Raw genomic sequence first — 16754 nt, forward strand, 5'->3', positions numbered from 1 at the left:
CTTGATTCCTCTTTTCATTTCAGCCCTCATAGTCAACATGTTAACGGGAAATGTTAACTAATACTAAATTTTTAATCTGTCTGCTTCGCTCTACACCAGAACTCTGGTACAAACTGAACCTATGGTGTTTTCCAAAACTGGTTTTGTGTAGCATTGGTAGTATAGTGGTGAGCATAGCTCCCTTTCAACACTGGTTTTCCTGCAGTAACTATGGTCCCTTTTTAATACATTATCTACATTATGGTTAGTGCATTCTTTTTTCCTTCTATTTTTTAAATGTAAATATTATCCATTTCCTCCATACTTACACTGATTTTAGCAGGGTGAGGGGACAAAGGTCCCACCTTAATGTATCCCACAAGGTCCCTCAGTAGGCAGGTATGCCTGGTTCTGCAACACAAGGTTCATCCTTATTATTTGGTTCAAATATAGAGTCCTTACTTCAACTTCTCCTTGTTACTTTTTTTCTCCAGCCTCTAAGGTGTTTTCATGCTAATTTCTTTTCAATAAATGTTTTTCCTTTAACTTCTACTTTAGTAAATTGCTGTCTATCCTGAAGATTACAGCTGGGGAGTCAGTTCTGGGAAGCTTTCATTGATTGTCCGGTTAAATCCAGTTCCTCTAGTATGTGTGTAGATGGCATATTTTCTCTTCTCCTTCACATCACTTGTCAGATTTGCAGGGTTTTTGTGTGTAAATATTTGACTGATGTCCATCTTCCTTAACAAATGGGAAGACATAAGCCATGGCTGTCTTTTCTTCATCACTAAATCTTCATCATCAAGCATAGTTCCTGACCCATACTATGCTGCTGCTGCTGCTGCTAAATCGCTTCAGTCATGTCCGACTCTGTGCGACCCCATAGACGGCAGCCCATCAGGCTCCCCCATCCCTGGGACTCTCCGGGCAAGAACACTGGAGTGGGTTGCCATTTCTTTCTCCAATGCATAAAAGGAAAAGTGAAAGAGAAGTCGCTCAGTCGTGTCCGACTCAGAGACCCCATAGACTGCAGCCCACCAGGCTCCTCCATCCCTGGGATTCTCCAGGCGAGAGTACTGGAGTGGTGTGCCAGTGCCTTCTCCCCATACTATGCTATCCATTATTAATTATTGAAAGGAGGGGAAGCGGAAAGAATAGAGAGAGGTGATGATGATACTGGGCAGTTGTATATGAAGTTTGATACAATTTCTTTGTGCTTATTTTATCTTTGGATGATAGAATGAAACCATTAGTAAAATTCATCTGTATGTTAAACACACTATTTTAAAAGAAAGCAAAAGGATAACCTAAAATTGTAGCTGTATACTTTATTAAAAAAGAGAACCAGAGGAGAAGAAAAGTCTAAAGAGTTGGTAAGCTAATAACAAGACAGCTCTGGAGAAAAGGAAAAGAGTGTGAGTGTTAACTTCATTAGATTATCCAGCAGTAATGACCATCCGCCAAGTCTTAGTGGTGCGTGCATGCTAAATCATTTGTAATGTCCGACTCTGTGTGACCCTATGGACTGTATGCTGCTAGGCTCCTCTGCCCATGGGATTCTCCAAGCAAGAATACTGGAGTGGGTTGCCATGCCCTTCTCCAGGGGATCTTCCTGACTCAGGGATCAAACCCACATCTCTTATGTCTCCTGCATTGGCAGGTGTGTTCTTTACCACTAGCGCCGCCTGGGAAGCCCAGTGGTATACAAGTATAAAGGTCTATTTGTCATTCATACTGAAGCTGAGCTGTGTCTGCTTGTGTGTGCTTCATGTTATTTCTGCTTCTCAGATCCAGAAGGATCAGATCTTTCCAGGGCATGTTGCTTTGGTAGCACAAGTGCATTAGTGAGATCACTCAGTGGCTCTATAGCTTCCGTAAAAGATGAAAAATTTTACTTCTGTTCATATTCCATTGACCAAAACAAGTTATATGGGCAAGTCCAATGTTAACCAGGCAGGAAGTCTAACCTTAAAAAGTGAGATTATGAACAATTGGGACGCTAGTACAGGAAGTGGTAATGTAACCATGGTTATAGAGAAGAATTTCCATAGTATACATTATGCTTGTTCATATAATACTTTAAGATGTCACTAATTTCTTTCCTCAAATTTGTATCTGAAACTTAAATCAGTGATTTTAGCAGCAGATTGAGAAGAAGCAATGTTGAAGAGAGAAGTGGTAAAAGGTTTGCAGAATGAAAGAGAAATTGAAAGATGTGCAGATAAGATCATATCTGCCGTGTATCTAAGTAATGTTCCGAAAGAAGAGAAAACAAAGGACCGAGGCAAAATGAGATCACCTAAATCAGCGGTTCATATGTCACAGAAGTTCTTAGGATACTCTTATTTTTGCAAGTCTCTTACTAAGATAGATAGATGCAAAAATAATTACTTATTTCCAAATTTCATTTGCTTTACTTCCAAGTCTTCTAAGTCATTTTATGATTCTCTGTTTTTTGCAGATATTTAAAGCTTATCTTTTGCTTCTTAAACATAATATGAGTAGTTATTTTATAATCTATGTCTGATAATGTAAATATGTGTAATTTTGTTACTTGCTTCTGTCTCTTATTCTTCTAGCTGATGCTTTTGCTGTCTTTTACCCTTGTGTTCTTGGCTGTCTTTAATGTGAGTTGTCCATTTTATTTTGGAAACCTTCTGTGGGAAATCTTTGAGTCCTAGGGGGAAGTTGTTAATCATTTGCATCTTTATATTTTTGAGAGTGGTTCTCCTTTTCAGTTTGTTTCCTTGAATATGCCCAAGACTTTTTTAAAAAAAAATTTCCTCAACTGTGATATTCAAAGCTCCATTTTATCAAATTTCCAGGGCATTCAGAGTGAAAGCATCTTGTATGATCTTTTTAGCAGCTTGATTGTAATGCATATTTAGTGTAGAAAAGAAAATGTAAAATGTACAAAAACAGACTGAGAACCTAAAATCATGTCAATAGAAGTAATCACTGTTAATGTATTGCTATTGCTTTCTTGATGAAACTGTGTGTTATGATTTTATTTCCATCATGGTATAGTTGAGTTTTTGTCATATTGTTATACAGATTTCAAATACATCATTTAAATATCTAAATATCTATACAAAAGTCTATTATATGGGTGAACCTTAATTTTTGTGAGAATTACTCTAATTTGGGGGTTTTATTTTTATGCCTTATTTTAAATATATATGATTTTTTTTGTTTAGAAATATTTCTTAGCATCATTGCTGTTTACAAATGTTAAATAGATTTATAGGAGAAGATTCGCTCTGATACTTGAAGTTCCTAACACCTCTCTAAAACTGCTTTTCAGACTACCCCTTATTGAAGCTGAGCAGTACATGAACTTGTTCTACTATGCACCTATGCTAACATGAAGATATTAATTAAATAATTAATTATTATTGTCTGTTGTTCCTATATAGTCCATTTTTAAATGGAAATATTAAAACATAGATGCAATTTTCAACAAACTTTGTTCGGTACTCTGTGTATAACAAATACCTGCAAGACCTTTTGGTGATGATGATGGTATATGATTACTTACCTTGGAGTAGCAGTGCATAGTTAAATAATTTTGTCTTTCAAGTAAACCAGCATCCATTTACAATGGACCCTTTGTATTTGGGTCTTTTGATGTGAGCAAATAATTGTACTTGATTGCTTATTCACATGATAGACAGGCTTCAGCAACCTATGTCAAGGAAATGAACTTTCTTAAGATGACTTGAAGTTGATTCGTTTGGATTTAGTTTGCTGAAGTTAACTGTGTGGTATGAATTTCTATATAGCCATTTTCTTACATTTAAGCTCTGTAAAATATTCTAAATACCTACTTCTAACGCTCTACCATACCTCAAGCAAGAAAAAGCCTCTGTAACTGCAGTGATCCAAAGATGGGATTGATCATTGAGGGAAATGAGCAAGAAGGCTAATGAACACTATAAAGACAGACTGATATATTTTATGAAATATGTTTATCAAGAGTTAACAGGATGGTAATTTATTTGCAGAGATAGCAGTTAGAATATGATTGAAGTTGTTGAATAGCCTGGAATACTTAGAATGAATTCACAGGGTACTATGTTTTTCATACTCGTGTAGCTGTATTTTATCAGCCTATTAATCTGAGTTACTTCTTAGGAGTACAGATATAGAATGTGATTTTTTCAGCATTTAGCAGCAAACTTTTGAATGAAAATGCTTAAACTATTTTGGTTTTTCTTTTTTTTTTTTTAAGTTTTCAGATATTAAAAGAGAAAATGGTATATGCCCTATTCAAAATTAACTACTCAGAGATGCATTAGCCTACTTTAGATTTTTTTTTAAAGGGATTGAAATCTTGCAAGTAAATAGCCCTTCCTGTTTCTGTTCTCTCCCTCTTCAGAAGCAATCAAAATCTGAATTTGGTCTCTATTAAAGTACATACTAGAATTGGATTCTCAGTTCTTAGACGTCCAGATTCCTAACCATCTTGTCTTCTACCTCACATGAACCATCTTGAGTTACCTACTGGAGTTACCTACTGATCTTGATTTGAAAAATCCACTCCCTGACAAGCAGAACCTCTCTCTCTAGCTTACTTCCTCTCGTACTACTGTTGCTGCAGCAATTATATAACCCTTTATGATGATTAGTGTCTCATCCCTAGTGTATTTGTATATCCCCTTCTTCTCTTCCTTCCTTTTTTATACAGCCTATTTATAATCAAAATAAGCATTCATTTAAAATAACTTCCAAAACTTTGTTTTTATGACCTGAAGGTATATATTTGGACTAAACCAAGATCCTAACAGTTGATTGTGGCTAAGAAAACACAACTGTGCTAATTACTGTCATCATGGGTGGATACTGGTTTGGTGGACCCTAAAAGGTTATACAGGAGAAGAAAATGACAACCCACTCCAGTAGTCTTGCCTGGACAATCTCACGTATGGAGGAGCCTATTAGGCTACAGTCCATGGGGTTGCAAAGAGTTGGACACGACTGAGCAACTTCACTTTCACTTTCAAAGGTTATAGAAGGCGAAGCCTCTTTAGGAAAGAAGGAGCATAAAATTATAATACAGAGTGCCCATAGCCATTTTAATGTTGCTTGACAGAAGATAAATTATATTAGAAAAAGAAAAATAGAGAAAACAGTCTTAATAAATTGTGGTTAAAATATCTCATTTTTGCAAACTTAACAAAAACATATGACCATGTAAAAATACCATTAGGGGCACTCAAAGGACTTTTTAAGGGCTAGGGGTCAGTTAGAGGCCTTCATATTTAAGCTTCATTAAGTCCCTTGGACTGCAAGGAGATCCAACCAGTCCATTCTGAAGGAGATCAACCCTGGGATTTCTTTGGAAGGACTGATGCTAAAACTGAAATTCCAGTACTTTGGCACCTCATGCGAGAGAGTTGACTCATTGGAAAAGACTCTGATGCTGGGAGGGATTGGGGGCAGGAGGAGAAGGGGATGACCGAGGATGAGATGGCTGGATGGCATCACCAACTCAATGAACGTGAGTCTGAGTGAACTCTGGGAGTTGGTGATGGACAGGGAGGCCTGGCGTGCTGCAATACATGAGGTCGCAAAGAGTCGGACACGACTGAGCGACTGAACTGAACTGAACTGAACTGAACGTTGGAATACATTTGCCCTTGAGTAAAACTTAAATTCTATGGCTATAAGTGTCAAGCAATATTTAACATGCCAAGAAATTTCTAGACACTTCAGTTTTTCTGACAACTGTTTAATATTCTCTCATTTGCCTCAATCCTAATATGCACATCACCCTCATTTTAAGCTAATAATCCCCCATTGTAATTCATAAAGAACATACATGCAATTAAATGGGAATTACCTTTTCTCTTACCAACCTATTTGCATCTGTCTTCACACATTCTGATACAATAATGGAAGACTCTTCTGTATAGGCGGAAAAGGCAATGGCACCCCATTCCAGTACTCTTGCTGGAAAATCCCATGGACAGAGGAGCCTGGTAGGCTGCAGTCCATGGGGTCTCAAGGAGTCAGACACGACTGAGCGACTTCACTTTCACTTTTCACTTTCATCCATTAGAGAAGGAAATGGCAACCCACTCCAGTGTTCTTGCCTGGAGAATCCCAGGGATGGGGGAGCCTGGTGGGCTGCCGTCTATGGGGTCACACAGAGTCGGATACGACTGAAGCGACTTAGCAGCAGCAGCTTCTGTATAGGAGTGCTCACTACCCACGCACTTGCCACATGGACGCTGTTCTCGCTTAATACACTCAGAGGTTTGACACAATTTTTTCCTCTTTTCCATGAATCATTGTTATTTTTTTCTATTTTAATACTTTATTAACATTGTATAATATTTCTCAGCTTAGAAGATGCAAACACAAGATAAAGCAGAGCACTGCATCCCCAAAATGCCCTTCCATTCTTTGTGAGAAAAATCTTATTTAAATAGACACTGCTGTTTCCATAAACTCACACCTCATTTTCTATTCAATCCATATTCATTCAAACAAGGATTTTCTCAAGGTATCATATTCTAGATCTGAAGTCATTTTTTCTCATTAGTTTGAAAGTATTATTCATTTTATTCTTTCATTTAATCTTTAAACTATTGTACATATGTAAGGTGTATATCATGATGATTTGAATGTACATAGTAAAATGATGATGCCAATCAAGCTAATTAAGACATCATCTCATGCAGTTACCTTTTGTGTGTATGCATGTAGTGTGAAAGTGAAGGTCAGTTGTGTCCGACTCTTTGCAACCCCATGGACTATATAGTCTCTGGAATTATCCAGACCAAAATACTGGCACTTGAGATATACAGTCTTAGCAAATTTCCTGTATTTAATACAGTATTGTTTTTACTATTAATTATAATCATCATGTTTTACATTAAATCTGAGCTTACCTGTATTTCATTTAGTTTTGGTTGATAAGACATCTGATGATATTTGGATGTCATTTCTTTGTAGATAACCTGTTTTTTTTCTCTCTGGCAAGTTTAGAATTTTCTCTTCCTATTTTCAGAGTTCCGAAATTTCACTGTTGCACATCTACGGGGGTGTGTGTTTCTAGGTGTCTAATATATCCAGTTTAGTACTAAATGGGATTTTTCAATTTAATGACCCATCCTGGTTTTCAGTACTGGAAATTTTTCACATAAAATTTTGTTACATACACCTCCTATCATTTTATTTAAATGTTTTTCAGTGTTACTGAGGTACAAATGACAAAATTGTATACATTAAAAGCATGAAATGTAATGATTTGACATACCTATCCTTTGAGAAATAATTAACACACATCAATGACCTCACATAGTTACATTTTTTGTTTCTTTTGTAGTGACTATTCTTAAGGCCCTAACTGCTGCTTTGCTTTCCAGTTCCATTTCTATTCTACAAACATGGTTAGCTCATTTGTGAGTGTAACTATATATACTTTTTGTATTTTCTTATATTGTATGCCTCAGTGATTTATATTTGGAACAAAGACAGTACCCAGTGTGGGCAGTAACTGCCATAGAACCTAGTGGACAACCAGTCTGTGGACAACTAGTATGGAGAGCTAATATGGACAGCTAGTGTGCCATAGAATCTTGTATTTCTCTGTGTCTTTGAGAATCTTACAGTGATATTAATGTCTTACCTTCTTTTTTTTCCCTACCAACTCTTTTCCCTTAGCTATTGGTTTTCTTTTTGAGAGTTTTAGTTGTTTTCTTTTGTTGAGTTTTGTTGTTTCTCTTTTTCATGGGCTGAATTTTTCTTCTATTTTATTATTCTTAGTAGCAATGTTATGTAGGATTAGAAAGGATGGGTGGCTATAGAAGGAAAATCAGTGCTCTGAAATTTGAGCATCTTGGTTTTCCAAGCCTTTCTTATTAATTTGCTTTTTCTCCTGATATTGAGCACAGCTTAACACTTAGAAGTAGCCATCAGGAGAAGCAGAAAAAGAAATGGAAATTTGGAATGTATTTTTCTCTTAGTTTAGATTAAGTGTATGGTTATTTTGTATTTTGGGCAACATAAAATACGATTTTATTCCTTTTTATCATTATTAAATATATTTGCCTCAATAGATCCTCTTTTGGAATAATCATATCAATATTTATGCTTTTTTTTTTTTTACAGTATAAGGAAAAAATCAGAGCTCGACTCCGAAATCCAATCTCTTTTGAAAATGAGGTCAAAAAATGAAGAGTTTCTTAAACAACTATACAAGGAAGCTTATAACATTGGTGCTGTTTTTTACCTAACCAAATTTAAAACAGAGGAGTTAGAACAGAAAGTAGCAGAAGTGAGAAGAAAATTCAAGGTTTGTATCTCTGTGTTCTTGTTAGTTATGAAAAGGGTAATGAGCCTGAACTTTATTGATTTAATATTGATAGATTTTAATTTAAGCTATGTTAGTTTTTTTCAGAAAATTCACTCCTATAAATCAGAAGAAAAATCAATTTTTCTTTAGAGGCCGGCCTTAATAGAAGAGAAATGGGGCTCAATGTAGCTAATCAACACTTGTGCCTGCTCAGCAACCTTAAACTACCTGGATCACCAGAAGAGAGTGATGCTTGGTTGTCTCCTCCTACATATCTAACATGTAAAATAGTTCCTGTCTCTGGCAGGAAGAAGGGATGATGGGAAGTGCCCTCGAACCCATACCAGGGAGTACCTACATTAGACCTGCAAGTTATTAGCTTCCAGAGTCCCAAGCAATTAGTTGACCACAGCACTGTGAAAACAACTGCTTATAGACCTCAAATTCACTCCTAAGTGAGAGAGATGACAAATAGCTACTCCCTGCCACTTGAAATAGAGACTACCAAAGTCAGCTTCATTACCACACCTGAAGGACCACTTTAACAGGCTGCTTTTGTCCATCACACATCACATCCAGACCTCTCCCATCTTTGACATTTTGCGGGGGGGCAGGTGGCTGTTCTGGGTCTTTGTTGCTGTGAGCAGACTTTCTGTAGTCGTGGTGAGCAGGGGCTACTTGCTGGTGGCAGTGCTTGGGCTTCTCATTGTGGAAACTTCTCTTGTTGCAGAACATGGGCTCTAGGGAGCACGGGCTTCAGCAGTTGGGGTGCATGTGGGCTAAGTTGCCCTGCATCATGTGGGATCTTAGTTCCCGGACCAGGAGTTGAACCTATGTCCCCTGCATTGGCAGGAAAATTCTTAAACACTGAACCACCAGGGAAGTCCCACGGCATTCTTTTTTTAATTAAAGATTTTCGTTATACAAGTATCTGAAACATGTAGAATCTACATTTCTGTCCAGGCCCTGTAGTAGAACTGTTTTCAATGAAGACTTTGTCTTGTGCTGTCTAACCTTAGGACGTGTAGATTGCCTTCCCATAAGTGGTTCTGTATTGGAAGATCAGGGTTTTTTTCCCACACTGAGACCAGCTGTCTGGCTGACTTGGTGTGTTGCGCCTGTGTCTCTTCCCATGGGTTATTTATTGAATGGGATTCTTATATCTTATATATTCCAAAATTAGTATAATAAAAATTATGTATAGCAAGAATTAATCTCAAAATTATTTTAGAAATATGGCAGTGATTATGTTATTTATAATTTAATTTTTCATTAATATGTGTATATCTATGGCCATCGATTAATTTCTTCATTGAAACTGTCAGTGAACATGTCATGCACTGATTTGGCCATTTAACAATGTTTTAATATCATTCATGTATTTGTCCCATAGCTGTCACAACCTACTTTAATTCTTCACATGTATTGCTTCACTAATCTGAGGCACTCATTTGTTAAGAAGGATGTTGTATTGAACTGTTTATTTTTTTCTAAATTTTCCTGATGCCATAAACTACAATTTGTAGGTTAAGTGCAAATTTGATTTGACTCCACTGTACTTGCTTTGCCAAGGCAAAGTGTCTCTCTAGCTAGATCATGCAGAATTGAAGAAGTTGTTCATCAGATTCTTTATCACACTGTGGTAGCTGAGAGATAACTAGAAGGAAGTAACAGAATGAAATTACTCCATTCAGTAAATACTCCCTATTGTTAAACATATCTGCTAATCTCTAAATTGAATATATATAGGACACTAAATTTCTGTGATGTATTTATGTGTCAGAATGGTGATAACTTAAAAGTAAATTTATAGATAGTTTTTAGATAATTTGTATTTGTAGTAACTCATTTTTTGTAATTTCTCCCTTTGTAATGACCCACTGTATTTCATTGACTAATTAAAGAAAGTCTATATAATTTTCTGAGTCAGGGCATCATGTTTTCCTTGCAGAAAATTTTGTGTGTTTGTTGATCCTGGCCTGAAATTAGTCCTTAGTATGTGTCTTCCAGAAATTAATTACCACCTCTGAGCTAGATTTGAAAAATAACCTTGATGGGGGAGCCTGGTAGGCTGCCATCTATGGGGTCACACAGAGTTGGACACGACTGAAGCGACTTAGCAGCAGCAGCAGCAGCAGCAGCAGCAGCAGTGTCTAAGAAGTAGACTTTCTGAATTTTCTTTTTCAAATGTATCATAAAATGCCCCAATAAGTTTTAGGCAACTTAGACTAGAAGCAAGTTTGAACAATCAAAATACCTAGAAGTTTCTGGAATGATTTGCCACAGTATTTCCATACATTCAATCCTAATAACTGGTCTATTCAGAAAAGATGTGATTAGCCAAGTCCTAGGATAAAATTAGCTAATAGTGATGGGAGATGAATCAATAAAAGGAAAAAATGTGTTCAGTTATGGTGTGACCAGAAAATCATCCAGTGTTATCTGGAGAATGTGATACTGTAAAAAATAAATCTTGAAAGCTCTCATCAGAGGTTAAGAAATTCTTAACACTTCAGTAGAAGATTTCTTTGCAAGCTGCAGGAATTTGCAGGGCTTTTTGCTCAGACATATTGGAATTTTGGTAAAAAAGTAAAATATGAAGCCACTCTGATTCCAGGATAAACTTATAGTGCTAGAACTAAGTGGAAACAGTAGAAAAAAAGGATGGCAGTAGAAAGGGTGACAGAGTTTTCTGCAAGCTTATTATATCCAGGTCTCTTTATACAAGTTATGTAATTTAACATTCATAATTCTGTGTGGTTGTTTTTAATATGCTCACTTTGGAGTTATTAATACACTTATTGTAGAGTGATTTTCCAAAGTAGCATGGCTTTTAGGTAGCTGTGATGACTTCTTCTGATGGTGATCTTGAAATAAACTAGTCAATTGGATACTAACTAAAGATACACTCCGAACAACAAAAATTCAGTTAGGTTCAATAATTCAAAATAACCATAGCAGGGATCATTATTAAGACTTTGGATTTTTTAGGATGGCATTAGTGTCACAGCAAAATTGAGTTGAAGGACAGAGTATTTTAACTGCCCTAAAAATCTTGTATGTTCCTCCTCTTCATTCCTCTCCCAAAACCATGGCAACCACTGATCTTTTACTCCATACTTTCACCTTTTCAACATTGTCCTATAGTTGAGATCATGCAATAGATAGCCTTTTCAGATTGATTTCTTTCATTTACTAATATGCATTTAAGGTTTTTCTGTGTGTTTTCATGCATATAATAGCTCATTTCTTTTTAGCACTGAAAAATATTCTACTGTCTGGATGCCACAGTTTATCCATTCATCTATTGATAAGTATCTGAGTTGCTTCCAAGTATTGACAGCTATTAATAAAGTCACTATAAATATCGTGTGCAGGTGTTTGTGTGGATCTGTGTTTCCAACTCCTTTGAGTAAATACCAAGTAATGTGATTGCTGGATCTTACAATAAGAATATAGTTTTGTCTCAGACCAAAACGTCTTCCAGAGTGGTTGGATCATCTGTTTCTTCTGTGAATTTTGGAAGATTGTGCCTCTCAAGGAATTGATGATTATTTAGGCTATGTAATTTTTAAGCAAATAATTTTTCAGTGTTCCTTTATTATCCTTACAGTGTACATGGGATTTGTAGTGATGTCTCTTTTTTCATTCTTTTCTTCTGCATATTTTGTATTTAATTTGCTGTTGTTTTTATCGGTTTCTAAGGTGGAAACCTAGGTTTTTGATTTTAGATCTTTCTTATTTTCTGATATATGTATTAAGTGCTGTGATTTTCCTTCTTAAGTACTGCTTTTACTGTGTATCACAAATTTTTCTAAATTACATCCCCATTTTTACTTAGTTCAAAATATTTTAAAATCTTTTGCAGTTGATTCTTTGACTATGTATTATTTAAAAATGTGTTTAGTCTCTACATATTTTGGAATTTTCTGGTTATCTTTCTGTTACTGATTTCTAGTTTAATTCCATTGTAGTCTGATCACAGATATTATATGATTCTGTTTCAAAAATTTAGATGTTTAATGGTTATTTTTTCTTTTTTTTAAATTGAAGTATAATTGATTTACAATGTTGTGCTAGTTTCTTGTACAGTAATGTAATTCATGTATATACATATTCTTTTTCACATTACTTTTCCTTGTAGTTTAGTTCAGTTCAGTTCAGTTCAGTTGCTCAGTTGTGTCCGACTCTTTTCAACCCCATGAATCACAGCACACCAGGCCTCCCTGTCCATCATCAACTCCCAGAGTTCACTCAAACTCATGTCCAACGAGACGGTGATGCCATCCAACCATCTCATCCTCTGTCGTCCCCTTCTCCTCCTGCCCCCCAATCCCTCCCAGCATCAGAGTCTTTTCCAATGAGTCAACTCTTTGCATGAGGTGGCCAAAGTACTGGAGTTTCAGCTTTAGCAGCAGTCCTTCCAATGAACACCCAGGACTCGTCTCCTTTAGGATGAACTGGCTGGATCTCCTTGCAGTCCAAGAGACTCTCAAGAGTCTTCTCCAACACCACAGTTCAAAAGCATCAATTCTTCAGCACTCAGCTTTCTTCACAGCCCAACTCTCACATTCATACATGACCACAGGAAAAACCATAGCCTTGATTAGACGGACCTTAGTCAGCAACGTAATGTCTCTGCTTTTGAATATGCTATCTAGGTTGCTCATAACTTTCCTTCCAGGGAGTAAGTGTCTTTTTATTTCATGGCTGCAGTCACCATCTGCAGTGATCTTGGAGCCCCCCAAAATAACGTCTGACACTGTTTCCACTCTTTCCCCATCTATTTCCCATGAAGTGATGGGACAAGATGCCATGATCTTCGTTTTCTGAATGTTCAGCTTAAGCCAACTTTTTCACGCTCCTCTTTCACTTTCATCAAGAGGCTTTCTAGTTCTTCTTCACTTTCTGCCATAAGGGTGGTGTCATCTGCATATATGAGATGATTGATATTTCTCCCGGCAATGTTGATTCCAGCTTGTGTAGTTTAGTAGAGGATACTAAATATAGTTCCCTGTGCTCTACAGTATGATCTTTATCTATTTATACACAGTAGTTTGTATCTGCCAACCCCAAACTCCTAATTCACCCCTCCCCACCTCGTCCCCTTCTGGTAATGATACGTTTGTTTTCTGAGTCTGTTCTGGTTCATGAACGAGTTCATTTGTGTCATATTTTAGATTATACATATAAGTAATATCATATGGAATTTGTCTTTCTCTGTTTGACTTATTTCACTTAGTATTTAATCTCTAGGTCCATCCATGTTTCTGCAAATAGTATTATGTCCTTCTTTTTCATGGCTGAGTAGTGTTTTTTAAGTGTCATTTTTAATATTATGTGAGAAAGACAATGTGTTATGTCCTCAGACTGTTCTAGGCCACAGTAATATGGTCTATAACTTTATAGTTTAGAAGTTTGTTAGTTTTCTTGAGTTTTTTTTTCCCCCAAATATTTCAAGCAACTCAGAACTTTTTTTAGAGAAAAATCTTGGCTCTCACTTCAACTATTTGTTCATTTCTGAATCAAAGCTTATAGACCTTTTATTTGACTAAAGTAAAAGTCAGAACCTACTGAGCAAGTCCATTTCAATTAACAGAACAGAGCTTTAATAAGCCAAAATTTGATTTGTGCACTATACAGCTTCTATTCCTAATTCCAGATAAGACTGATGGGGTTTTTTTTTGCAATTATTAAATTTATTTTTGTTGGAATATAGTTGCTTTACAATCGTGTGTTAATTTCTGCTGTACAGCAAAGTGATCAGCTATATGTATAATACAACCCTTCTTTTTTGGATTTCCTTCCAATGCAGGTCATCACAGAGTACTGAGTAGAGAGTTCCTTATGCGATAGAGTAGGTTCTCATTAGTTATCTATATATGTCAGTCCCAATCTCCCACCACCCCTTCCCCCTTGGTATCCATACATTTGTTCTCTATATCTGTGTCTCTATTTCTGCTTTGCAAATAAATTCATCTGTATCATTTTTCTAGATTTCACATATATGCAATATTATATAATATATTTTTTTCTCTTTCTGACTTCACACTGCATGACAGTCTCTGGGTCCATCCACATCTGTGCAGATGGCATCAGTTCATTCCTTTTTATGGCTGAGTAATATTCCAGTGTGTGTGTGTTTATGTGTGTGTGTACAGATTTATCCATTCTTTTGTTGATGGACATTTAGGTTGCTTCCATGTCCAAGCTATTGTAAACAGTGCTTCAGTGAACACTGGCATGCTTGTATCTTTCTGCATTATAGTTTTCTCTGGGTATATGCCCAGGAGTGCATTTGTTGGGTCATATGGTAGCTCTGTTTTTAGTTTTATAAGAACCTCTGTACTGTTCTCCATAGTGACTGTACCAATTTACATTCCCAGCAACATTGTAAGAGGGTCCCTTTTCTCCATACTTCTCTCCAGTGCTTATTGTTTGTAGATTCTTTGATGATGGCTCTTCTGACTGTTGTGAGGTGTTACCTCATTGTAGTAGTTTTGATTTGCATTTCTCTAATTTTTAATCAGTGATGTTGAGCATCTTTCATATGTTTGTTGGCCCTCTGTATGTCATGTTTTGGGAGAAATGTCTACAGTGGAGAAGAGACAGTCTCTTCAATGAGGGATTCTGGGAAGACTGGACAGCTACATGTAAAAGAATGATGTTAGAACACTCTCTAACACCATACAGAAAAATAAACTCAAAGTGGAATAAAGACCTACATATAAGGCCAGACATTATAAACCTCTTAGAAGAAAACATACTCAGAACACTCTTGGACATAAATTGCAGCAAGATCTTTTTGACTCATCTCCTGGAGTAATGAAAATAAAAATAAATGAATGAGGCCTAATTAAACTTAAAAGATTTTGCACATCAGAGGAAGCCATAAACAAGATGAAAAGATAACCTTTAGATTTGGAGAATATTTGCAAATGAAGTAGCTGACAAGGGATAAATCTCCAAAATATACAAACAGCTCATGCAACTCAATATTAAAAAACAAGGCAAACAAATCAAAAAATGGACAGAAGACATGATGGTGTTTATAAAATGATTGTATAATGAATATTCTGATATTTTTTCATTAAGATTCTTGAGGGTTTATGTCTCATTAAAATCTAGAGGCTATTACTTTTCACCATCTGCTACTGCCTCTATTGAGTTATGAACTGATACTATGTCCTTGGCTTTTAACAAAGGCTGGTAAAAGTATGTTCAAAGTTGACCATTGGTACTTAGGTTTTTCGCACTAGTGAGAGAAGTGGTCATACTGTTCAAAATGTTCAAAAATCAATGCACCTAGTTTACTTTAGATTTCAGAACTAAGAGAAAATTTTTCTTGATATAAATTTTATTATTATTGTTATTAATTATTAATCTCTTATTATTAATTAAGCTTGCTCTAAAGTTTCATGTGTCCCTCTGTTTTAAGTAACCTAGAAGCTCAGAGTCACTTGTGCTTTAAATTGATAGCATAGTCACTCTTCTTTATCTCTCTGATCCATATTTTCTTTTTCTTTTGTCCCACTGGATTTTAGTTTACTAAGATTCTTCTCTACTACATTCAGAGGAGGAATACTTCAGCAAAGTTGAATGAAAGGAAGTCATTAATTGTAATATTGGGACATCCAATTAGTGGTACATGTTTATTGGGGAAAAGTTTTACGGTACAAATAAAAGAGAAATAGAGTGAAGGTATGTTAAGGCTTAAGTCCTTCAAAAGGCAACTAGGTGTTCCCTTAGTTAAGTACCAGTTTATTTTCCTGACACATGTACATGGGAGTAGTAAATAGACCTGAGAGGTATTATATAAATAAAGCATATTGGTGGCACAAACACTTGAGAACAAAATTAAACTTTATTTGACTTGTTGCAAAAACTATATGAAAACATAATTTCCATTCCTATTCTACTGGATTAGAGCTTTGTTTGCCAGACAAGAGGTGATGAATTAGCTCTTTAGTATTTCCATTTAAATCTGTGAATTTTGTTTCTTTTTTTCTCTTTTCAAAGGGATATGTGATTTTGTTGAAAGAGTATAGGTTTTGGAGTCAAATGTTTCATAATTTAAATTCCTGTTCTGCTAAGTATTTATTTTGAAAATATTGCTTAGCCATATTGAGCCTAGGTTTTTCATCTCTTAAATGTGTATAACAATACTTACATTGTGCCTTGTGTGATAAATGAATAATATTGAATATAAAGCATTTTGGAGCCTGACAGATGATGTATTTTCAAAAATATTAGGGATAAACAACTTAAAAGATACTTCATAGAATAGGGCTACTTTCACTTTTTAGGATAATACAGTCTTCAATAATTGACTTGAACATTTAACTCAAGTCTGTCTCCTGATAAATGTGTAGATTCTAAGTAACATACTGAAAGTAATCTATTTGTTGAATGCTTAATGTGAATATCTCCTTCAGTCTACTACTTTGTATGCATTATCTTCCACTCTCACAGT

The 16754-nt window shown here is 35.8% G+C and overlaps 1 protein-coding gene across 1 annotated transcript in view; it reads left to right on the forward strand.

Annotated features, from left to right (window-relative positions):
* CCDC178 (coiled-coil domain containing 178) overlaps nt 1–16754 on the forward strand; it is a 368604-nt gene that overhangs the window by 69482 nt on the left and 282368 nt on the right. Inside the window, exon 12 of the mRNA XM_068993651.1 lies at nt 8098–8281. Coding sequence (XP_068849752.1) covers nt 8098–8281 — 184 coding nt within the window. The remainder of the gene's footprint in view (nt 1–8097; nt 8282–16754) is intronic.

The sequence above is a fragment of the Capricornis sumatraensis genome, chromosome 21, assembly GCF_032405125.1.
Source record: "Capricornis sumatraensis isolate serow.1 chromosome 21, serow.2, whole genome shotgun sequence".
Taxonomy (NCBI): domain Eukaryota; kingdom Metazoa; phylum Chordata; class Mammalia; order Artiodactyla; family Bovidae; genus Capricornis; species Capricornis sumatraensis.